The 25714-nt window shown below is 38.3% G+C and overlaps 1 protein-coding gene across 1 annotated transcript in view; it reads right to left on the bottom strand.

The window, feature by feature from the left end:
* The window catches only part of me31B (ATP-dependent RNA helicase me31b), a 72639-nt gene that overhangs the window by 17505 nt on the left and 29420 nt on the right, over positions 1-25714 (bottom strand). Inside the window, exons 3-7 of the mRNA XM_081758711.1 lie at positions 17465-17543; positions 11687-11921; positions 6820-6963; positions 5702-5796; positions 286-408 (exon numbers count right to left, since the gene is read on the bottom strand). Of these exons, the coding sequence (XP_081614837.1) occupies positions 286-408; positions 5702-5796; positions 6820-6963; positions 11687-11921; positions 17465-17543 (676 nt within the window). The remainder of the gene's footprint in view (positions 1-285; positions 409-5701; positions 5797-6819; positions 6964-11686; positions 11922-17464; positions 17544-25714) is intronic.

A 25714-nucleotide genomic window follows, 5' to 3' on the forward strand; every position in this document is an offset into this window, starting at 1 on the left:
CAAGTTTCATGGAAATTTGAGATGGTAGGTTAAAAAAAATTACATTTTGCTGGATGATTCGACGTGAAATGACCGGCTGCATTTTCTCTTAATGTTTGCTTCAACTACTGGAAACTACTTTGAGTTCATTATATATATATATATATATATATATATATATATATATTACTAGACGTCTAATAACTCACCAAACAATTCTACAATTCGTCAAAATTGATATACCATCAGTACAAGTACTTAGAAGCTTTGCTTAAAAAGTGACTGAAGAGGGAACTTCATACTTACCATGAATTGTTTCACTGTAAGGGGGAAAGTCGCAGAATACAGTAAGATTTGTCTCTCTTCGGGTAATCGTGAAATAACGTGATCCAGCATTCCCTTGAAGTCCTGTGACAACAGCTTATCAGCCTAAAATGTTATTTTTCACATATCAAATTCCGAAAACTAAATTTATTACGAATACATATTAGCAGCTACCAATACACTATATAGAATGCAAATAAAAGTGTCTGAAAAGTCTCCTACTTCTAGTTTGAGGATCACGGAGTAATGTCTTATCCAATGCATGTGCATATGGTCCATTGTCCTGAACACAAATGTATTAGTCCCCATGCCCTCCCCGACATGATGCGGAGCATTTGAGAAGTGATCGTTTCAAAGGTTTCCTCCAAACTTTCACGCAATTAAACATAACGAGCTGCCTGGAAACTATTTACAGAAATCACGCACCTGAAGAGCAAAATGGACTGGACCCACACAGGGTCCATGATTCCCTTTCTTTGCAGCTAAGGTGTTAACCATGTATGCAACATGTGTAATAAAGTTCATTCACATTCCTAAAGGGAGGTGGGAAAATTATCATCCCGGCCATGTAACATGAGAAGGGGTTTCGTTCTAATTCTTGCACATAATGAAAGGTTCCCTTACACCAGAAGGCCACATTCCTCTTATGCAAGCTGCGATAATATCGCACATTCATCTGAAAACTTGTGAGCCAGACAGCATATGGAAGTTGAGCCAAAGCACAGGCTGCAAACAGTCAGAAATGCATTCATAAATATCAATTTAAATGCTTTCATATGCAAATCTTTTAATAAGGCATTGTTGGGCACAATTTATTCAGTTCAGTTGCTCTTTATACGAAGCTATTTAGATATCGGAATTGACCGAGCAATGGCCTCACATGTTTCCTCACGTACCTTACGTCACTACGCGGTGTGTAACATCCATAAGCAAACTTACGTTTCTCCCAATCAAGAAGGTTGCTTTACGAGTTATGGCCAAAGCAATTTCCAAACGTATTTATTACCTGTCACTGTGCAATATGTGGTAGTCATGTACCCACACAAATACCACAAAACCCTCAACTACTAAGGGCAACTACTCACAGCAGCTAGCTTGACTGACGTACTCCACGTGACCTTCATACCAGACAGTGCTGTCTGTGACTACGAAAACTTAACAATACCAAAATTAAAATTACACTGACATTGTACACTCAAACTTTAGGGTACGGGACTTCTCAGACACAATGTAATTTGCAAATTCACTTTTCAGTACAGAATGAAGAGTTACACCTACAGCCTATTGAGGGATCCAAATCATGAGCTGTCATTTAAACGTCTTCGGCACAAATGCCAAGGAAACTAATAATTTCGTTACGTGGAGGATACACCGTATATACTTAAATTATATGTAACGAATACCTTCTGAAACCTTACCATTCGTATCATGTTATTGAAGAGAGTTTTATTTATATCTTAACAACTAGTGTGTATAATACAAATTTATCATACGCATCTCCACGATTATGCATGAACATCTGATAGCAAATTATTTAGTTATATATATATACCCCCCAAAACATACGTTTTTCATATTAGGTGCATTGTGCTGCCACCTACTGCCAGGTACTCATTATCAGCGACCTCAGTAGTCATTAGACATCGTGAAAAAGCAGTATGGGGCGCTCCGCGGAACTCTCGGACTTCGAACGTGGTCAAGTGATTGGGTATCACTTGTATCAGAAGTCTGTACGCGAGATTTCCACACTCCTAAACATCCCTAGGTCAACTGAACTGATGTGATAGTGAATTGGAAACATAAGGGACACGTACAGCACAAAAGCGTACAGTCCGATCTCGTCTGTTGACTGACAGAAACCACCAACAGTTGAAGAGGGTCGTAAAGTGTAATAGGCAGGCATCTATCCAGACCATCACACAGGAATTCCAAACTGCATCAGGATAAACTCCAAGTACTATGACAGGCGTGAGCTGAGAAAACTTGGGATTTCATGGTCGAGCGGCTGCTCATAAGCCACACATCACGCAGGTAAATGCCAAATGACGCCTCGCTTGGTGTAAGGAGCGTAAACATTGGACGATTGAACAGTGGAAAAACTGTGTGCAGTGGCGAATCACGGTACACAATGTGGCGATCCGATGGCAGAGCGTGGGTATGGCGAATGCCCGGTGAACGTCATCTGTCAGCGTGTGTAGTAACTACAGTGAAATTCGGAAGTGGTGGTGGTGTGGTGTGGTCGTGTTTTTCTTGGAGGGGGCTTGCACCCCTTGTTTTGCGTGGCACTCTCACAGCGCAGGCCTATATTGATGTTTTAAGCACCTTCTTGCTTCCCACTGTTGAAGAGCAATTCGGAGATGGCGATTGCATCTTTCAACACGATCGAGCACCTGTTCATACTGCACGGCCTGTGGCGGAGTGGTTACACGACCATAACATTCCTGTAATGGACTGGCCTGCACAGAGTCCTGACTTGAATCCTATAGAGCACCTTGGGGATGTTTTGGAACGCAGACTTCGTGCTAGGCTTCACCGACCTACATCGATACCTCTTCTCAGTTCAGCACTCCGTGAAGAATGGGCTGCCATTCCCCAAGAAACCTTCCAGCACCTGACTGAAAGTATGCCTGCGAGAGTGAAAGCTGTTGTCAAGGCTAAGGGTAGCCCAACACCATACTGAATTCCAGCAGTACCGATGGAGGGCGCCACGAACTTGTAAGTCATTTTCAGCCAGGTGTCCGGATACTTTTGATCACACACACACACACACACACACACACATATATATATATATATATATATATATCGTAGTTCCTATACCTTTATATTAATCCTGGAAGACAGGAGTGCTGTGGTACGCTAGAAGCTATTATCTACAGATGGTGCCCTTACTTTTTGATGTACGTGACGGTTTTGTACTCTTAATTGAAGTCAATTTACTAGTGTGATGACGTGTTCTTGAATCTTGAGTTGTTTTTTCTTCGTCTATATTCAACTCACGATTCCTTGGCGCTTCATCTATGTATTGCTGACCACATTTTTATTTCGAGTTTGGATCGCTTGGACTGACAATGACTTTGGGAGTTGATATTGCTATTATTGGTGAAATGCTTCACAGTTTTGAAGATGTAAGTGAAGTTGAAGATAAGTCGAAGTTCAGTCCACCGAAATTCAGTTCAGATTAAATACAATATTCTGTACTTATAAAGATACACACAAGGTAGGTAATTTATGTTGATATGTCCTTGTAGCTTTTAACTAATGGACAAAAGAGCTGAAATTTTGCACAATGCGAATATCGGCAGCGGACATTGGCGTACTCTGATAAGGTTAACAACAGTTTTATTTTTTTAAATAGCACTACGTCAGGTTATTATACCTTTCAAATCTACATGTTAAACGAAAACTTAGCAATTGTGTTTTGTTAATATCAGTCCTCTTCAAACGCGATGTTAGGATTGAAATAAATGCATTTCTGCCTTCATCTGCGTATTACAAGGTACAAGCTATCAAGAAAAATGTACACCTGTTTGAGAGTGGGATTCCTGCACCGAGTGTATGGAGAACATGAAAATTAAATTAGTCGAAGCTACAGTTCTGTAGCGAGAGTCAATGAAAGTCAGCAATATATTATGTAAGAGTGTAGAAAATCTGCATACAAATAACGCATAGTATGGTTAAGTAACAACTTGAGAAAAATACGAAAGAAGAAAGATTCTAAATGGGGACAATTCAATTTTCGCAAAGAAACTCAACACATTCCGAAGAACTGGTTAGTCAAATGGCTACGACAGGCAACTACGAATCTCAAAGAAACCGACTCAGTGTTTCACATTAGATCGGCACAGGATAGAGTTAAATTAGTTAAATCTTAGATCAGGTAGACCTAGGGCACTAACTGCAGCCCAGAAAAACGCTGGAAAAACACATCCGAAACAATCCAATCGCCATGGACAAACTGCGGGATAAAGCCGAAGAACATGCTTATTCCCACGGAACTACGACAAAGACCGAATGCAGCCTGAGGAACTTTTAGTCCTTCCATCACGACCTTCTCACAGACGCGTGCAAGGCAAGACTAGAGTGAGCACAGTACTGAACTCCCACACGCATATTAGGATCTAACCATATGGAGTGATGAGACGGTATTCCCGTTCCACCAACGAGGAAGAAACTCAACATTTAGTGGAAACAGGGCATTCCAGACGGCCTGGCATACTTCCGGGACTACACGGCAGCCAGATTTATATTGATTTCCTGGAGAACATCTTGCTACCATCCTTTCGTGCGAATTTTCCAGTTTAAGCGGACACAGTCTTTCTATTTATGCACAACAAGGCTGTTCGTATGTCCAACTCGGGTACGGCTACAAGAACACCCAAAACTCATCTGCACGGACGACCTCCATGGTCTTCTGATCTCAACCTAATGGAACATCTAAGGTTTCATAGTGCAGCAGTGGGACGAAAGGTGAGAACAGAAACCAGGCGGTCCTAGTTCATATTTTACACTCATAGCAGTACTAACGCAATGGCTCCGGTCACTTTTCTGCGCTTGCTGCAAACAAAGGAGTGACCTGCGTAACAAGTACAGCACCCAGTGATTACACTAAATTTTAATAGGGATGCCTCCAACATCATAACAGTGGGTTTTCTCGGGATTCTCCTTTCCTCCTATTTGATCATTCCACTACTTTCATCAGTTCACTTGGATTTATCACCGTCTTATGCTTAACTGAATCATCGTGGAATGTTAAAGGGTTTTGTTTTTCAGTTACATTATTAGAGTAATAACGCTAAATGTGTGAACAAAAAGTTCGCGTTCCGCTACTGGAAGATTGATTATTTTCATGTTCATTCCTTGCAGAGAACTCTAAAGCTGTTCTGAAATTAAGATGTGTCACCCCCTTCTCCCTATTTAGAATGCTTGTCTAGAACTGTGTTGCAGAGCAACGAGAAGTTAGGTTCTAGAAAGTGTCAGACCATTATATAAGCAGCTAGAACTAGTGCAAAATATCAGTTCATTAAACAACCTGGCAACTACCATGCTCCTAAACCAATATGCATCGGATTTGACAACTAATATTTTCTTTGACATCACTTGCTTCCTATCTGATGAAGCACCAACGAAACTATACTCAGTTTACTTCCCGTATGTGATAGTATTTCCATGTAATTTGTTTATTCCCGCTTTCAGTTTGTTCCTAACATTCACTATGTAATTATCTCGAATGACTACATTCAAGATATTCGTAACTGCTCATTTGTATCCCGCAATTCCTTGGTCTGTTATAAAGAATAGTGTTTTATCTTATATGAAACATAAAAAACTAGAGACTTAGTATTACAAGACTTTTCTACCTACCTACAACACACATCCATTATCAAAATTTACTCACCTCATCCAATACTAACATTTTGCATTGATCCATTACAGCTACTTTCTTGTCCATCAAATCCAAAATTCTACCTGGTGTAGCTATGATCACTTGCACTATGAAGAGAAAAATATTGGAAACATTATTTCAAGAAAATATACCAGAATCTTATGCAATAATGTGATAAAACAAATAAAAATACCGGGATTAAAATTAGGGAAAATACATTAAAAAACTATGTATTAGTTTGTAATTATATATATATATATATATATATATATATATATATATATATATATATAAAACTATGTATTGCGTACCTATTCATATAATACTAAATGTTATAAGTTCGTACTACTATACAATGTTTCTTCAATTTTTTATAATTCAAATTCTTATTTTTAACATACATTACACTTATCTTTTTATTAAACTATGAGAAGTTTTTATTTAATAATTTTTCTTCTATGATTGCCGCAATTAGCAGATTTATGCATATTCAAACTGCGTCACACCTAATTACTACAGATAACTGCATACAGTTAAATACATAAAACAGCTAATTACAGTAAACTCTCGATTATTCTCAATCTTCCTTTTTAAGACTTTTTTTTTGGGGGGGGGGGGGGACAAAATGTTAAATGAAGCTTCACTCACAAATAAGGAGAAGATTTTTGACAAAAACCAAAAACTTGCCTTTTTGTTGAAAAGTAAACAATTTTAAGTACAGGAAACTACTGCTTAAGTTATAATTGTGAAATGAAGTTTTAGCTTAACGTCCCACGGTCATGCCCTTAGAATAAAGGGGAGCGATGTTTAATGGAAGTGAATGGTTGTGAAATTATTTTTTATGGTATCGCACCGGGAATTGAACCCCTGTTACATGCACTAAAAACATACGCACTAGCCACTAGATCAGCGGTAAGGCTGAAGGTATTTTCGTGGCGATTTGTATATTTTTCAGGCATTTTGCAAATTATCCGTGTAATTTCCTTATCCGCGGTTGTCGCGCTACCCAACTACATGGTTAATCGGGAGTTTGCTGTATTACTACGCAGTCTCCTGAATTCGAGGTATGGAAAATAAATTATTACTGAACTTAGTATTTTACTAACTTGTGAAACAGAATGTGACCTTACCTGTTTCATATAACCTCATTATATCATCTTTCAAGTTTGTACCACCAGTAGTTACCATTATTTTAATACCCATGTGCTTTGCAAGTTCAATGCAAATTTGACTAGTCTGAAGAGCCAACTCTCGCGTTGGCACAATAACAAGCGCTGAAAAGGAAAGAAAAGCATTTAAGTGATAACAGTAAAGTATGAATTCTAATTATAAAAATAAATATATATATAAACGATCGATCCCTCTTCACTAGGTGTGATTCGAATTAATTCCTATGGATCATTTTAAACCTTCTCACACAAAGAAAGTATAAGCTTTATTTACTTATATTTCTGGGCATTCTAGGCATCTATAGCCTTAAGTCTGTCACGTATGAGAATGACATCCTTCGGCGAGCACACTATTCGTGAAAGAGGGGAAAGGAAGGGTCTGGGACATGTTTTGTTAGGTACCCACCCAGCATTTGTCTGGTACTAGTTTTCGACTCAACCTCAACCAATTTCTTTCTTCCTTTCTCTCGCAAATATCAAGTAATGCGGACAAGTGCATTTTAAATGAAAAGTCTACCAAATTTCTATAAACCTATGAATTCCGAGATTAGGCATCTTCTAATAATTGTAACTGCCATTTCACCTCTTGCAAGTCGAACTTCCAATAATAAGACTAATATCTCAATCCCTTGAGTATAGATACATGAAATCTGGTAGACTAGTGAACCTCTCCCCCCTTTTTTTCTAGGTATATCAAAAACACAAATCTAATAGTTTTAAATAAGTCAAAATACGGAATTAATTCATTTACCACAAGTGTATACCATGGTTTAGATTCCGAGATAGACAACTGTAATCCCCACTCCTTTTTCTTCCCTTTTAGGTCATATTATATATATAAACACATGTTTAGTTACAATTACATAGCAGAAAGCACGAAACAAGAGTAAAGACTTGGACAATCGCAATGTGGGTAGGATGGGTAGAACGTGTAGGTAACGAAGAAACATGAAAGCCTAAGGGATCATTCCGTGGTCATCTCGAGCAGTGTTTGTAAATCTTCTGGTAGGGCAAAGCCAAGTCGAAGATGAGCTTGAAGTGAAGTAAAGGAGGAAGTCATAATACTCAGTCCTATAATTTAATCAACGCCTAGGTGAGGCTATTGAAGCTGAAACATGAAATTTGGACAGTACATAGGATTTATGATGGAAGGTCACAAGGATAGCCTAACGAATTTTTCGAAATACGAAATGGAAAAAGTGGAGATTGCAGTTATAGTATATCTACATCATCTCGGAATCCCTTCAGCCAGCGACGAGAATCTCCATCGCCCAGTTTTTCGAACTACAATAGCCTCCAAGTTGGGGCTGATCATTCTTCCCATGAAACCACTGCTGCGAATTATTGCCTAGCTCCTTAATTTGTCACAGGGTTCGGAATCATTGTGTATTAGTCCTCGGATCCTTACTTTTACAGTCTCCTATCGTTAATGCTTCTTTTCTATTAAGGAACAATTAGGGCAGTATTCCGTGACTCAATTTCGGTTTTTGATTTACCTCAACTGTTCCTGTATTTACAGTCAATTCACTTTTTTTTACGAAAATAATTCACATTAATGATTTTGCGAAATTCCGCAATATGTAATTTATTGCTCCATGTGGTTGTTCCTCATTTAGTTTTGGCTGTTGTAAACACTAATTTCACTGGTTGATTTAAGTTCTAAAATTCGCATAATTAGCGAAATCTCTAGTGGTTAAACATTTATTTTGGTTTGTGTAGTTTGTCAGTGAGATTTCTTCTGAAAGCTAATTCTACACCTTTTGTTGGCATCAGGTATGAAGTTGCGAAATAATTTTCAACAATTTAAGTCCAAGTGTAGGCAATGTGTTTAACTTATTGAAGTACTGATGTAAATATCCTTAGAAAACATCTGTTGAAATCTTATTTAGGTTCCTTATTAAGACTGCTAATCATCTTAACCGTAAAGCTATGCAAATTGAAACTAACACATGGGCTGAAAAGTCCCGGGCCTAACACATAGATGGCGCTAGTTGTATTGCAGTCACCTTGTTTTCAGTGAATACTAACCTTCACAAGACAGCTGTGAGAATTTCATGATATTCTATTCATTCGTCTGTGAGTTATTGTGCTAAGAGTGACCCTACTTGTGTTAGTTTCAAAACAATGGATCAAAAACAATTTCGTGTTTTAATTTTACACTGCTTCTTGATGGGAAAAAATACCGTTCAAGCGAAGCAATGGCTTGAAAAGTGTTATGGGGACTCCGCTCCATCAGAAACAACAATAAAACGTTGGTTTGCTGACTTCAAACGTGGTCGTAGAGACACCGATGATGCAGAACGCAGTGGACGTCCAAATGAGGCAGTAACATCAGAAAACAAAAAAAATCCACAAACTTGTTTTGAATGATCGAAAAGTGAAGGTGCGTGAGTTAGCTGACATCGTAAAGATATCAAAAGAACGTGTTGGCTTTATATTGCATGAGCATTTGACTATGAGAAAGCTCTGTTCAAAGTGGGTGCCGCGTTTGCTCACTGTTGACCAAAAACAAGAACGTGTTGATGCTTCTGAGCAGTGTTTGGCCATGTTTAAACGTAACAAACCGGACTTTTTGCGTCGATATGTGACCATGGATGAAACATGGATCCATCACTTCACTCCGGAATCAAAACGATCGGCATCTGAGTGGACAGCAACTGGTGAACCTCGTCCAAAGCGCCCGAAAGCACAACAATCGGCTGGCAAGGTTATGGCCTCGGTATTTTGGGATGTGCGTGGTGTAATATTCATCGACTATCTTGAGAAAGGACATACCATTAACAGTGACTATTATATAGCGTTATTGGAGCGTTTGAAGGCCGAAATTGCAAAGAAACGACCGCATATGGCAAAGAAAAAACTTTTGTATCATCAAGACAACGCACCGTGTCACAAGTCAATCAAAACAATGGCAAAACTACATGAATTGAACTTCGAATTGCTCCCACATCCACCGTATTCGCCAGATTTGGCTCCCAGCGACTACTGGCTGTTCGCAGACCTGAAAAAAATGCTCGCCGGTAAGAAATTTCGCACGAATGAAGAGGTTATCGCTGCAACTGAGGCCTATTTTGAGGCAAAAGATAAATCGTTCTACAAAAGTGGTATTGAAATGTTAGAGCGGCGCTGGACTGATTGCGTTGCTCTTCATGGAGATTACGTTGATGAATAAAGCTAATTTTGAACCAAAAAAAACGGTGTTTTCTTTGTTAGGCCCGGGACTTTTCAGCCCATGTGTTATTCTCCACTGCTCTAACGTATTCACCACCCGATTTCCCCTTTAACAGTTCAAGTCCTTGTACTTACAGTTTCAAAGAATCTATAAATCCAAATTGTCTTAACTTCCGTGATATCTTGGTTTCTTTTGGTCGTTGAAATAAGAAACACCATCTTGACGATACGCTAGAACAGCAAAATCACAATATTGTCAATTTATTAATTATATATCAGACTGACCGTACTTCTGTAGCTCTTTATATTCATATCGTTCGAAAATTCTGTCAAAGCCGTTACACTACAGCTTCTGCACAAAATCCAAATGTAAATATAGTAGATTTTTGTATTAACATGTACATATTTTTATTTGCTCGTGATCGTGATCGACATAAGTTTAGTTTGAGGACTGACGTTAGAACTTTCGAATGAAATCAATATAATAAGCTACACAAGCTCAAGCGAAAAGTGATAAATATTGTGAATTTGATGTTTTGTTAGTGTCTAATCAAGATTGTTTCTTATCTTTTATTCCTACCAGCCAAAGAAATTAAGATATCACGTAAGTTTAAGGTGAGGATATATAGATTCTTTCACGAATGGTTTACTGTTCCTATGAAAGAATTCACGAGTTATTACCTCAACTGGCCAAGAACATTAAGTTGTACGACGCCATATTAATCAAGTAAGTTATATTCTAACCTTTAGAAACGCATCTTGAACAGAATTGAGTTAATTATGAAGAATCACTCCATTAACCCCTTCACATATGATTTCTTTCGGAATTTTTTTTTTTGCAATGCTGTAAACATCTATGCCTCTTCTGGCGCTTACTTAAACTAACAGATGCTCACAAAGCACAGGAAACCTCTAAGCTTTTGCCTTCTATTGACAGCAAGCGGGATACAGCCACTCAAACATCGGAACGCGTGACAACGCGTCAAAATACGGAAGTGAAAAGTGAAAAGCAACGAGTCCAGCGCGTCAAAATATGGCAAGGGGTTAAAGAATAAAATCCCACGGTAATGCCATTTAGACTAAAGGAGATGATTAATAAAAGTGAATGATTGTCAGATTAAATTTTTTGTGCTCTCTCTCACCGAGAATTGAACCTGGGATCACGTACACCATTGGCACATGCACCAGCCACTAGACCAGCGGGGAGGGCAGCAGTCCAATTCTTCAAACCAAGCTAGGCACGTTTACTGGATACTGCAACTGATGCTAAACATGCTTAGAATGTTAACATTAAAATAATTGCTGAATAACCAAACTTCACTGCGCACAAACTTATAGAATGCATAGTTTAGTTTTTCAAATATCTCTAAAAAGAAAACATTTTTTTTTTTACAGTTTTTCAGAAGCTATGCAACCTGATCCCTAGATAAAACTATACCAGATATACATATCCCATTTCTTTCGAACAATTCTTGCAAGTATATATATATATCACTGCCTTCGGGCATGAGTAGTTACTTTTGCACAAAACTTCATACAAAAGTATTCAAAAGTTATTTGTTATGAAGACATTCAAGCAATAAATTACCATGTCAAAATCTTTACACACCACTTACACGAAACATACAAAAACTATAGTTATGCTTAATTAGAATACCTTGAATACAGTATTTCTTAGGATCTATCTGTTCCAATACAGGTATGGAGTAGGCACCAGTCTTTCCAGTTCCATTCTTTGCTCGAGCCAATATATCTTTTCCTGACAACGCAACTGGAATACTTGCTTCTTGTATTGGAGAGGGCTTCTCCCAGCCTTTTTCAAAAATACCCATAAGTAGTTCACGTTTTAAACAAAATTCTTCGAATTCATTTCCCTTCGTATCTGTCACATCCTGTAAAGTAGTTAAAAAGTTGAAATGAATAACAGGGTGTCTACTAAAATACAAAATGAAATTTCGTGACCTTTTCTTTACCAAACTATAAAATTTCGTAACACTTTCTAGAGCGAATTTGGATGCGAATTAGACCGGATTTTCATGCATGCGATAGAACCGTTCTTTGATTGCGATTTGCTAGCGTCTAAAGCTGACCATAGACATTTTGGCGGTGAATTTTGACGTTTTATAGAACAAAATGTTTCAATCAGTATATGTGTACAGATTTAAAAAAATCGTGACCCGAAAGCTAAATTTCTTGACTTTCATGACAGTTTTCTGATTTCGTGACTTTTTCGTGACATTTGTGACTTTCGTGACCGATAGACACCCTGAATAATGTGTAAATATAAACTGATAAATACTGTTCAAGCATTATTAACCACAAGTAAATGACAATGTGTACCTAAAGAAACCTTCAGCATTTCATGATCTATCAAACTGGTTAAATTTTAGAATTATAACAATTTCATCCCTCATTATATAACCCTGATAAAGACTTTCCCAAAGCGGTTGGTGCAAATTTTCAGTGTGGATAATCAGGAGACCCTTCTCTGCACACGCAGCACGAATTAGAAAATCTAGAAGCTAAGTTGATAGTGTAATGCATGCTTTATGTGCTTGTTGAATAGCACCGCATTCATTTTAACTGAATCACGATTAGCAGTGTACGAATTAAATATGAGCAAACTGAGTAAAGACTTAAGAATCAGAAATATGCAAGGTATTTTCGGTGATGGGTGTTCAGTGATTACGTAACTCATACTTAGTTAAATGACAGGACATCAAAATAATGAACCACTGTGCCAAAACAGGCTTACAATACGCAAATGAGAACGTCAATATTAATCCAATGTTCTCGGGATAGCTGTCAGAGTGAATGTTGCTGTGCTGAGCTTTCGTTACCATACAGCGATAATATCTTCAGAACTATGGGTTGGAGTGTGCTGGTCGTACAATTTATATTGTAGTCTTAAGGAATTGCTGTTTCTATTGATTGTTATTGGCCAATAGCGTGCTCTGATGTTGCCAGTGGAAACTGTTCTCTGATTGGCTGATGATTCTTTTCGTACTGAGAAGCTGGAGCCAGATGTCAGGTAGATGATAACCTTCGTCTCTGTTGATGGAGAGCTTGTGTGTACGAATGAATAGTTTCATGCATTTTCCTGTCCCAGAACTTTCCTTTTCTTTAGAATTTCAATTTGGTCCCACATAGCTGTATGATTGTATTGTATGCAATGTTCGCCTATTGCAGATTTTTCAGGTTGTTTCAATCTGGTGTCAGTGGCGTTACATTCGCATGTGATCCTATAGATGACCGGTGTCTAATTCCAATGGGTCTTTTGCGGTTGGTAGTAAACTCTTGATCTTTGGTGGGGGATCGTCTTGATTCTGAATTTCTTCAATAGTCTTCTAGTTGGAGGGTTTTCCGAGGTATGGAATAACTGCAATATTTTCCTTGTCTGCCGTATTGTCCCCTTTTGTGATGCAATTTCTGTTACTGTATTTTCTCATGGCTGTCTTGATCTGTTTCGACGAATATCCGTTGAATTTAAATACAGTTTCCAGATGAGAGTTCTATGCTTATATTATTTGCATCTGCTATTTGGTATGCTCTGTGTATTTAACACCCCCATCTTCTACGCAGAATGATGAAAACTGGTACCATCGAGGTAGAGATCAGTGTGCGTAGGTTTCCTGTAGATAGTGGCCTAGACTTCTATCTGGTTTCTTGTATACGAGTACGTCCAGGAACGGGAGTCTTCCTTCTGTTTCTATTGTGAACTGAATGTTGTAGTGTATAGAATTCAGATGTTGCAATTCGTCGAGTTTGTCTGCCATGGGGCCATATGACGAATGTGTCGTCTACATATCTGTAAAATACCTTAGGTTTATATGTTGCTGCTTCTAGTGCTTGGTGTTCAAAATGCTTCATATAGAAGTTTGCTATTACTCGAGAGAGAGAGAGAGAGAGAGAGAAAGAAAGAGAGAGAAAGAGAGAAAGAGAGAGAGAGAGAGAGAGAGAGAGAGAGAGAGAGACTATTGCCACTCCATCGCTTTGTTCATAGAAATTGCCGTGGTAACTGAAGTAGGTAGACGTTAGTGTATGTCTGAAGAGATGTACTATATCCTTGTTGAAGTGCGATTCCAGGAGTATAATAGAATCTTCTAGTGGTACCCTCGTGGAGAAACCACATCAAAGCCGACGAGTATGTCTTCATGCTGTGTAGTAACTGTACGAAGTGGTTGGAGTTTTTAATATGGTGTGTACACTCTGTTAGTGGCTGTAGCAGTCCTGTTAATTTCTTGGCCAGGTTGTACGTGGGGCCTCCTATGTAGTTAGTTAACTATAGGTCGTAATGGAACTTCTTTCTTGTGTATCTTCGGAAGGCCATAAATCCTTGGTGGTATTGAACCGGAAGGTTTAAGTTTCTTTTCTTCTTCATTCAGACTGGAACTTGGTATTAATCTGGAGGTTCTCTTTTCGATGGCCTTTGTTAGATCTCTGCTAATTTTTCTGTATGCTGGATCTTCCAATAGGCATGTCAATTTTGAGTGGTAGTTTTCCCTGTTGAGAATAACGTTCCCATTCCCCATATCCGCTGGTAATATGATGCTCTCATCTGCTTGTAGGCCATTGAGAGCTTTCCTTTCTTTGGATAGGTTGTATTTCTGCTTCTGCTGCTTGGCCCTCATAAGGACCGTAACGGCTTGTGTGCGTATGGGTCTGCTGCTTCTTGATTTGTGTTTTATGGTCTGTTCAATACCGCTTACGATTTCTGCGATGGGAAGGTGTTTTGGTGTTGGAGCGAATTTCGGGCCTTTGCATAGAAGACTTGTAGTTGCTTTACTTAGGTGTTTTGCTGGAGAGATTGTCTGGAGTCTGTTTATCTTCCTATAAATGTCCTCCCCGTAGAGGTTTGTCACGATGATCTTGAATGTGAACTCCAGCCATGTCGTACAGTTACTACACAGCATCAAGACAAACGCAGAAGACATACTCGTCGGCTTTGATGTGGTTTCTCTCTTCACGAGGGTACCACTAGAAGATTCTATTATACTCCTGGAATCGCACTTCAACAAGGATATAGTACATCTCTTCAGACATACACTAACGTCTACCTACTTCAGTTACCACGGCAATTTCTATGAACAAAGCGAGGAGTGGCAACAGTCTCTCTCGAAATAGCAAACTTCTATATGGAGCATTTTGAACATCAAGCACTAGAAGCAGCAACATATAAACCTAAGGTATTTTACAGATATGTAGACGACACATTCGTCATATGGCCCCATGGCAGACAGACAAACTCGACGAATTCTTGCAACATCTGAATTCTATACACCGCAACATTCAGTTCACAATAGAAACAGAAGGAAGACTCCCGTTCCTCACGTACTCGTATACAAAAAAACAGATGGAAGTCTAGGCCACTATCTACAGGAAACCTACGCACACTCATCTCTACCTCGATGGTACCAGCTATCACCATTCTGCATAGAAGATGGGGGTGTTAAATGCACAGAGCATACCAAATAGCAGATGCAAATAATATGAGCATAGAACTCTCATCTGGAAACTGTATTTAAATTCAACGGATATTCGTCGAAACAGATCAAGACAGTCATGAGAAAATACAGTAACAGAAATTGCATCACAAAAGAGTTATTCCATACCTCGGAAAACCCTCCAACTAGAAGACTATTGAAGAAATTCAGAATCAAGACGGTCCCCCATCAAAGATCAAGAGTTTACTACCAACCGCAAAAGACCCGTTGGGATTATACACCGGTCATCTATAGGATCGCATGCGAATGTAACGCACTTATATAGATGAAACGGGAAGGAATATAGAAGACAGAATGAAAGAACACCTGCGACACCAGATTGGAACAACCTGAAAAATCTGCAACAGCCGAACACTGTATACAATACAATCATACAGCCATGTGGGACCAAATTGAAGTACTAAAGAAAAGCAAACAGTTCTGGGACAGGAAAATACATGAATCTCTATTCATCCGTTCATACAAGCCATCCATCAATAGAGACGAAGGTTATCTACCTGACATCTGGCTCCAGCTTCTCAGTACGAAAAGAACCATCAGCCAGAGAACAGTTTCCACCGGCAACATCAGAGCACGCTATTCACCAATTCACCAAACAATCAATAGAAACAGCAATTCCTTAAGACTACAATATAATTTGTACGACCAGCACACTCCAACCCATAGCTCTGATGATGTTACCGCTGTATGGTAACGAAAGCTCAGTACAGCAACATTCACTCTGGCAGCAATCCCGAGAACATTGGATTAATAGTAGACACCAGCAAAACTTCAAGATCGTAACGTCAATATTATCTGTACCTTTGTAGACAAAGTCGTATGAGAAGTGAATAAACTTATATTTCTTTCACTTCCATGGGATCGATTTTAAAATTTGAACATGAACAATGTGGCAACAGTTGGTTCTTAATGGTTAGTTTCAATGTACTAATACTGTTCCGAATTTTATGAAACTGACCAATACTGATGACTAGATCTTGGTTTCTGGGCATGAGCCAGAAACTCAAGCTTAGTCTTCGCAGTGAAAATTGAGATCTCACGCCATTAAAATGGGAAGATGGGCAAAAAACGTAAGTTTTTTTTTCCTACTGTAGTATTGGTGTAGTCTACATGGCCATGTTTCCGACAGCCACATAATCACACTAAAACTAATGTTCATGGTAGTCACGACCAGTTCGCAGCACACACCTTGAACGTGTGCAGGCAAGGGTTCTTGGTAGACTCATCACTTATGCTTCTATCCATCCATCACGCTCACCTCTTTCACGGTTTGGACAAAAAGAATACCCCAATCTTCTAACTGGCATTTCTTCACGTCAATACCTTTTCAAAGCAGATAAGAATGCAGAATACAAGGCACTTCTTAATACCAGATGATTATTTCCGTATCTTCTACCAATGTACAGGTAGCTTTAAAAAAAATCGAAGACTTATTTCGAAGTAACTTTAAAGCTAAATTTAACAGTGCCTAAGTTAAGTCTTACATGTGTCATTATTCAACAGCAAGCATAAATTTCTAACACATTAACCTCTCTCTCTCTCTCTCTCTCTCTCTCTCTCTCTCTCTCTCTCTCTCCCTGAAGGTCGGCACTTGCTCAGGTTTTAGTTCTGATTTATTAGTTTCACGTAACAAGTAGAATGAACCCAACACTCGCGATTTGACTGGTGATAATTTTGTATCGCCGCTTACGGATTCTGCATATGAAATATTAATTAACACTGTCAATTTAAATTAGTCCATTTAGAAAAAGAAAAAAAGAAAAAAAAAAAGGTCAAGTGAATAAACTGGGTACATTACTGCGATTTGCACACCTTGACGTTACTGAAGTGTACACTTGATGACCAAAATATTGAGGATATCATTTCTTGTAAAAAGTTAACATATCTATGAAGATCAACTCAATAGATTTCATTAACGCAAAATTACTTACACTAGTCTTTATTCTCTTATCCTTTGGTGGAATCTTTAATTGTGCCTTCCATCCTATGTCGCCAATCTTCTCCATATCTCTGGAAAGAAAGTAACATCGCTTCAGATTATCTTTTATAAAGGATACAATTTAGTTTAAATGTTTGGTATGTACAATCCGCGGCAAAAAACCTGCAACATGAAGATGTAAGTTTATTGTGAAACTACGCCTAACAGCACAGGGAATGAACATAACGTCTAAGTGAAACGAATCACGCCAGGATAAACCTCGGTCTCCTCCCGTGCACACTTATTTTGGAGCAAAAGACTTCGTCATTTCACAATAAACTTATATGCTCATGTTGCAGGTTTTTTGCCGCGGATTGTACATATAACTTAAAAAGTTATTTCCTATTTTGATCAATTACCCCTAAAATTCTTCTTTCACTATATTTCTCAGCTTTCTATGTTAAGAACTTTTGTTTTTCATTATTTATTACTTTTCCGACGGGAACAGTGTTAAGTTCAATTTCCAGCAAGTTAATTTTAAACGAGAACACTAGTTGAGTAGTATCGAACTCCTATAACACGCACGGAAAGGATTTAACTGTTTTTACCTCCAACTGCAACTGGCGCTTCAAAATGTTTACCCCAATGCTCCTGAAACTGAGTAATACAAAGGTATTACATGGACAAGTGACTATACAAACAGAACTTGTAGGCAAATTAATACAAGTGCTCCTCTTATCTTTCAAGCTGGAACAGGTAGGGTCATGGTGGTCCGCCCAAACTCACTAAATTTCAAATGAATTCGAGGAGTAACAGTTGATAAAGTAAAATTTATGATATTCATATAGAAATGTTTCACTGCTTGTATTGGTTCAATCTGGAACGGAAAGATAGTTTGGCTGAGTGGATCTACAGTAGAAAGAAACATCTTTACAGTGTTATTTTATGTTCACATAGAATTCCTAATTTTCCTTGATAAAATGCATATCGAAATATTTAGTTCAGCTGTTCTTACAGCATGTAGACATCAAGTTGCCACTGTCTAGCTGTTAGTACTTAACGGGCACAAATTTTTTTATATTGGGCCTTATGGGGAGAACATGGCTACCGAGTTTCCTCAGTTTCTAAGGAACTAGGTATCTCTATTGGGAAAGAAAAATTTTTCAGCATTCTACAGAAGTTTATTAACGGGTTGAAAATACTTAAATTGTATATTTGTCTGCTAGTTTAGCAGAAATAAATTATTAAAAAATAAATAAATTAGTTTCTTTTTATACAAATTATAATAAGCCTAACTTTGGAACCAATTATGGTAGAAAGATCAATTTTTTTTTGTTTTTTTTTTTTTGTTTTATTCCTTGAGAAGAAACGACTAATAGTTTTAATCACAACCATATCTGATACGCCAATTAAAAAATAGTATTTTAATATAAGTATTAAAGTCCACCTGTCAAAGTTTGACGAGGGTAAGTCACGCCCCACTAAGCTTGGCCGCGGAAAGGGCGGGGGTTGGTGAATTGGAGGGGGAAGGGGGTGGATGTCTGAATGAAACAGGTTCTCGACCAGTTTCTGAGATTACCTGTCAGCTGCCAAATACTGTTAGCTTTATAGAGTGTCTCCCTCAATGGTTCCAATGGTTATAAGAGACTGACGATATGATGTGAAGTATCCTCTTTTCCCCGTTACCTCTGGAAGTTCATCAAGATGCATTCTAGAGTGCGCGGGAAGAACAGTATATATCAGAAAACGCTGTTATTTTGGGAATTTTTTTCCCTTCCGGACAATTATTATAGCATACAGTAGTGGCGAAGGGAAGGGGGGCAGAGGGGTGCCCCAACAGGATTCCGGCAATGTAAAGTCCTGGCCCCCACATATAGTGTCCGTAAAAAAATGTCCCCTAAGTTCTTTTTAAAATAATGTCTTGGGAATATATTTCAAATTTGAGGTGTTTTCCTGGTAGCCGTCATTTTCCAATATGCCCGCCGCCCTACGTAAATATCTCTCTCTCTCTATATATATATATATATATATATATTATTTATATATATACCAAGGCACTTAGAAAGATAATTTTGGTGTCAAACTATAGGTTTCTGAGGCCGATGAATTTAAATATGGCATTGTTTATTGCCACTTAGAAACCTTACAACCTGGCAACACTTGTCTAACGATTAACTGTACAAAGTTACAAATGCGTATATGCACGCATTACTCTAGGATGTAGCGTACTTCCTTAGGACTAAACGAAACCTACTTTTTCTGGTAGCTTTCATCACAAGACATATTTTACATGGTAACATGAGAGAACATTTGTCTAAATCCAATATGGCAGCCAATATGATGGCTAATTACTAGGCAACCAAGTAATGGACTTATTCAAATGTCTGTCAGTCCTAATTGGCCTAGAGCGTAGAGAATGGGAGAAAGAGGCAGGATACGGTCTCATTGAAGCGTCTCCTGAGAGGGTGAGGGAAATTTAAAATACTCCATTTTTTAATGAAAAACACGGTTTTGCCTCCTTGTCCGCAGACAACACTGCACACCAAATGCTCTAGAAGACGTTCTCTAAATAGCCCTGATAGATCCAACCTGTATTGTGTGTAAACCGTCCATTTTTCACGGGGGAACAGCGGAGCAAAAGCCTTGTTTTTTTGTAATATTTCTGGTTTCTCGTGCTTACTTCGCTAAGACTAAGCACTGTAAGCCAATCTCCAATTATCCTATAGCAGTATTAATTTCAGATCATTTCCTCCGCACGCACAAGGGGGAAAGCGACTAAAAATTGCGTGCTCCACAGAAATTTCTGCGAAGATCTCAAGCACCCGACGGTGAATTTCGTAGCTCTTGGGAGAATTTCCCCCCCAGAATCACTCCTGTCCTAGGGAGTTGAAACAAGAAGCAGGATACGCAAAAAAGAACAAACTTTCAAAGCATTTAAAGTTTAGGCTCGTTGCGCTAAGCGCCTTCTTAGGACGAGGATATGGGAATTGAAAAATGCACGTTTTCTTTTATTTATTTATTGAAAAACATGTTTGCCCTTTTTTGTCCCCAGACAACCATGCAGACGACACACACCAATTGTCTTATACAAAAATGTTGCCATGATAGCTCCTATAAGACCCATTTGGAACGGTGTCCATACTGTGCATTGTTATATGGAGACAAGGGAGCAAAGCCCTGTTTTCTTTGACTTTTTCGTTTTCCGCGCTTACCCCGCTAAGACTACGCACTGTCAGTCTCGCAAGAAGCAGGATACGCAGAAAAGAACATACTTTCAGAATGACGTCGTCCTATGGGTGGGACCTACAGCTTGCGAGGGGCACATTGTTATAGCATGTTTTCTAACGCACAAAGGGATGTTCTGAATGGGGGCAGCTATGTGTATGTTTAGCCAATGGAGCCATTTGTATCTTCGTGGCTTTACACTAACTCCAAATAATAATAATAATAATAATAATAATAACTTTTGCCTCCTGAAAATAACCAGATGGTAAAGTTATGGTCGATACATTTTTGGAATTCGAAGGCATTTTAGAATGCTTGTCTATCATCTGGCTGTCAGAAATAATTAATCACCATTTTCTCTACATATCTATAATTTTCTTACAGGGTAGAAACACCTCCTCGGAAAAGAGAGAGAGAGAGAGAAAAAAAAAAAGAGAGAGAGAGAGAAAGTGGCCGAACTTGGGCTATTGAACGTGAGGACAGGATGTTTACATTCGCATTGACACCTGCTGTGAAAACTGTCCCTTCATATCTCTCGGGACGAAAACAGAAGAAAAGGGTGGGCGCGGATGCCTTACCCTCGTCAAACTTCTTGACAGGTGGACTTTAATACTGATATTAAAATACTATTTTTTAATTGGCGTATTAGATATGGTTGTGATTAAAACTATTAGAGTTGTTTCTTCTCAAGGAATAAAAAAAAAAAAAAAAAAAGTATCTTTCTACCATAATTGGTTCCAAAGTTAGGCTTATTATAATTTGTATAAAAAGAAACTAATTTATTTATTTTTTAATAATTTATTTCTGCTAAACTAGCAGACAAATATACAATTTAAGTATTTCAAGCCGCTAATAAACTTCTGTAGAATGCTGCAAAATTTTTCTTTCCCATTAGAGATACCTAGTTCCTTAGAAACTGAGGAAATTCGGTAGCCATGTTCTCCCCATAAGATCCAATATAAAAATTTTTGTGCCGAGAAAAGGTATATCATTCCGTTAAAAATCAGTACAAGGTTGTCACTTATTTGGCGAGCAAGAATTTCAGACTTTTCCAGGTTTTCTCGGTCACTATTTACAAATTTCGGCTTAATGTGGCGGAAGGACAGGCCGGATAACAAAAAGCCAGTTAGGCCGGAGTTCACTTAATTACGATAATAACTAGGCCGGATAGTCACGAGTTTATTGTATAATGTAAAAAACTGAACAGGGGTTCATCTAGTATGCAAATAGATATTTATACTGTATTTTATAAAATACTTCCTTCCAAACAGCCGGTGATGAAAACGAGAAATTGTTTCTGAAAAGTAAGTAAATTCCCCGACATTTCCCGACTTCCATGATCACTGGGAACCCTGTAATAGAAGTTAAACTGACTTTTTTTGTGACTAATAATATACTGTACGTTCGTATAACAGTACACGTAGAGTTTCAATTTGTTGGTCTCCTGAATCATCGGACATGACCCAATCGGATTTTTTTTTTTTTTTTTTTTTTTTTTTACGAGGTATGTTAAAGTTACGATCATATTCATATCACTAACTTCCTAACATTCAAGAGCATATTCGACGTGCTTGTACATCTGTCACGCCATTCACATTTCACTATGTATGCGAATATCTACCTAAAGTATGACAGGTGTTTAGATTCCATGTGGGTATTTGGTTTCCTCCACAAAGTAACTCTTCCGTAGGATTTATGAATGCTGAACTTGCTCATCACTAAAAGTTCTAGTATTGTACTATAAAATGTGATTTCTTTATTGCGTCTACTATGTTTCTAAGAGAGACCTTCTTAGTTTCACTATCAGTTTACGTATTGGAATTGATACTTCCACTTTCATGCGTTGTTCAATCCCTCCTGCAGGTCTCCCTTATCCACACGAAACTGACTTATTTCATTGTAACTAGTAGGGCACGCTACTGCAATCTGCAACAAGTGTGACGCCGTTTGGTGTGTTTAGATTCATTCTTTCGTATTCTTGTGCAGTGTACGTGAACTTTTAGATCTCAATTTCTAACATCTTAAATTTTCAGTTACGATACCACTATTGCCAATACCATCATTGTGATTTATACACATTACACGTAGAAACTAACAAATTCACCTAATATAACTGCGTATCATTGCTTATTCAAGATATTACAACCTCTTAGAACTACCAAAAGTGTGGAATCCGAACCACACTTGCTCCGTGGGGACGCGAACTCGGAAACTAACACCTACAGAAGATATGGGGCTCTGAAAATCAGTTTATTCTTAATTTTTCACATGCTTCTTACAGTTCAACTGTCATTGGTGTTAATATATAGCCAGATGACTGTCCAAATACAAGAGTACATTTCATATAGCGATCAGTCATAAAAAATATGAGCACTGACCTTTTAAATTAGGGGTTTGTAGTTGATCAAGGAGCAAGCTGGCTAACGTAATGGATAGCACAGGGGAAGGGACTATTATTTCCGGCCCAATCACGCACCTTTTCACTCATTGAAAATCAATATACAACCTGTTTGCAGTACACAGTTTCTATATAAAATACCGAACACGAGAAGTGCAAGAACCAAGCAATTAGCTCAAAAGTAAATTAACTTGCAAAGAACAATCTCATCCTATCTAAGACCCTGCAGAGAAATAAAACTCGTCCAGGATAAAGGTCAAAGAGCCTATCGAGTGGAAAAGACTATTTGAGGGTACCTGAGTATTTGGGGGTACCAGATTTTCGTCGAATCACAGTTGCACTGGTGAGTTTTACGAAAAGCTATAGTGCTGTCTCGGCTCGATAACTTTGCAAGATGGCACCCTAATCTGTTCATAAACTGGTAGTAACACTACTTTTTGTTTTTGAAAGCTTGTCATATTTGCAATAAATTCCATGATTATTTTTGCCGCATCTGAAAATAGAACTTACGTTGTCTTAATCTATAATATCCGCACACAAAGTATGATACATCTGAATTTGAACATTCAACGAGCGCAGAGTTTAAAGAACTCAATTGCAATAGAATTTTTACAAAAATATTTCGCTATTCTGTATACAGCACGTAACATGACATTGAGCTATTTTTCACATTATTTTGCTTTTGAAATATAAAGTTAATTGTCAACTCCTATGACCTACAAATTTTAGCTCTCTTCACTGAAAAATCCACTCTTCGTTAACAGTATATTCTTCAATTTCTGAGGTAGGTTGTCACAGTCTACAAGCAGGTGTAGCGTTTAAGTTGTTAAATAGGCAATACAACTAGGTAGCTTATAGGAACACGAGTGAGAGTAAAAAGGTACACCCTATCCCAGAAAGAATGAGCGCATTGATTATGACTTTTGAACTAAAAATTTTCTAAGTCCAACTTCGGGTATTTCGGAATCAGTAAACCAAAGATGCCACCCAAGCTCGAGCCCCCAAGCCAACTTCGCAATTGGGGAAAAAATGTGCAGATGTGTTTCAAGTGTAGTAAGACATTTAAAAATCTTACCAATAAATCCTCCCGTGGGGAAACTAAACACTCCACACGTATCGGAACAAGCTAGTTCCATCTTCAGTGATAAGGTAACAAAGATAAAATAAAATCCTGCGTAAGTACTAAGATATGGGGCTCTAATCTGTGAACCTGTCCTGCACAAAAAAGATACATGACTATTGCGATTGCAAGCAGCCACGTACCCGGAGTCATATCAGGTGCTCCTCGGACGATACACAAAACGGCGCCTCTCATTCGATGTTGTGAATAAGGATTCATTTGAGAATACTTTTCCCAGTTGCGAACGACATTCGCACGCGCAAATGCGAGACGGTAAATTTTGTGTTCATTTTCGAGATTTTTCCTTCATGGCAGCAACACCGCCACGTAATTCAGCATGAAGCCTTCTAAGCACCGTCTGCGTACTACCACGAAAGTGGGAAGCTTCCCTTCGCTGTCTAGATATCCGCAGTGGGTCTAACCGGGCTTTCTCATCTCCCGCCTCTGTAGAACGAGGACGACCAGGAGATCGTGAATTACCAGTCTGACCTGTAGTACCATTACTGAATCCATCACCTAGCTGTAGCGGCCGGGATACCCATTCGTCTACCAGCTGAAAGTTGTAATATAGCCCTCCACCTCCCATAAGGCAATTATGGCTGAACGTCTGTCCATAAATCAGCAATGCTGAGCTGTGAGCAGCAAAGAAACGAGTAACAGCTTTTGGGAACTGGTATACGATTGGTTACTTGCAGGACACATCCTTTGTGGGGAACGCTTTGGTCAACAATTGTGAAAGGAATCAAAATGGCGCAAGGAAAATAGTAACAGTTTTCATAAATGAATTTTTATACATAAGAAAAGCTGCCTTTACACGTGTAAAAATAAACATTCTGGATCATTAAGCCTAGAAAATGCATCATCCATAGGCTTTTTCTACTGCGAAAAATAGGTACGGAAACCTATATCATCCCTTATGCAAGCAGTATGTTTCATTGTTACTAATCTAAACCAATCAAATCTTTCGTATCTACGATCACTAATGTATAATAAAATTCAACTTAGCGTGTCTTTTTTTTTTTTTTTTTTTTTAATCTTGGGCATATTTCTTTGGCTGTAAACAGAGCTCATTAGTTACAGCCTTTACTTTCTAAAATAATACCAATAGGGGTACAAGTTCTAGTCCTGGTCCGGTTAAGCAATTTTTCCTACTAGTGAATAACTGCTCTCCGTCAAATAACGAAAGTATGGAATTTGCAAGCAAGCAACCAAGCTGTCTTACATGTCTTCAAACTAACCATGTTCTTGGGAAAGCATATACAAAAAGATACGAAGTAATGAAAAACATGAACCACTGTATAACTTTCAGACATTCTTAGCGTGAATATCCTTCCTTCTGATGCTAACAAATACAATTATAACATAATAACAGCAAAGACAGAATTATGTCCGATACAGTAATACTTAACTGTTGGAGTCAGAATCTGTAGGTCGAGGTTCGATCTCAGCTAAGCTATTATTTTTATATATTTTATCTTATACTTTTATCAGAATCATGCCTGGCCACGAAATGCAAATCA

This window comes from Thermobia domestica, chromosome 5 (assembly GCF_964235325.1).
Source record: "Thermobia domestica chromosome 5, izTheDome1.hap1.1, whole genome shotgun sequence".
NCBI classification, from domain to species: Eukaryota; Metazoa; Arthropoda; class Insecta; order Zygentoma; family Lepismatidae; genus Thermobia; species Thermobia domestica.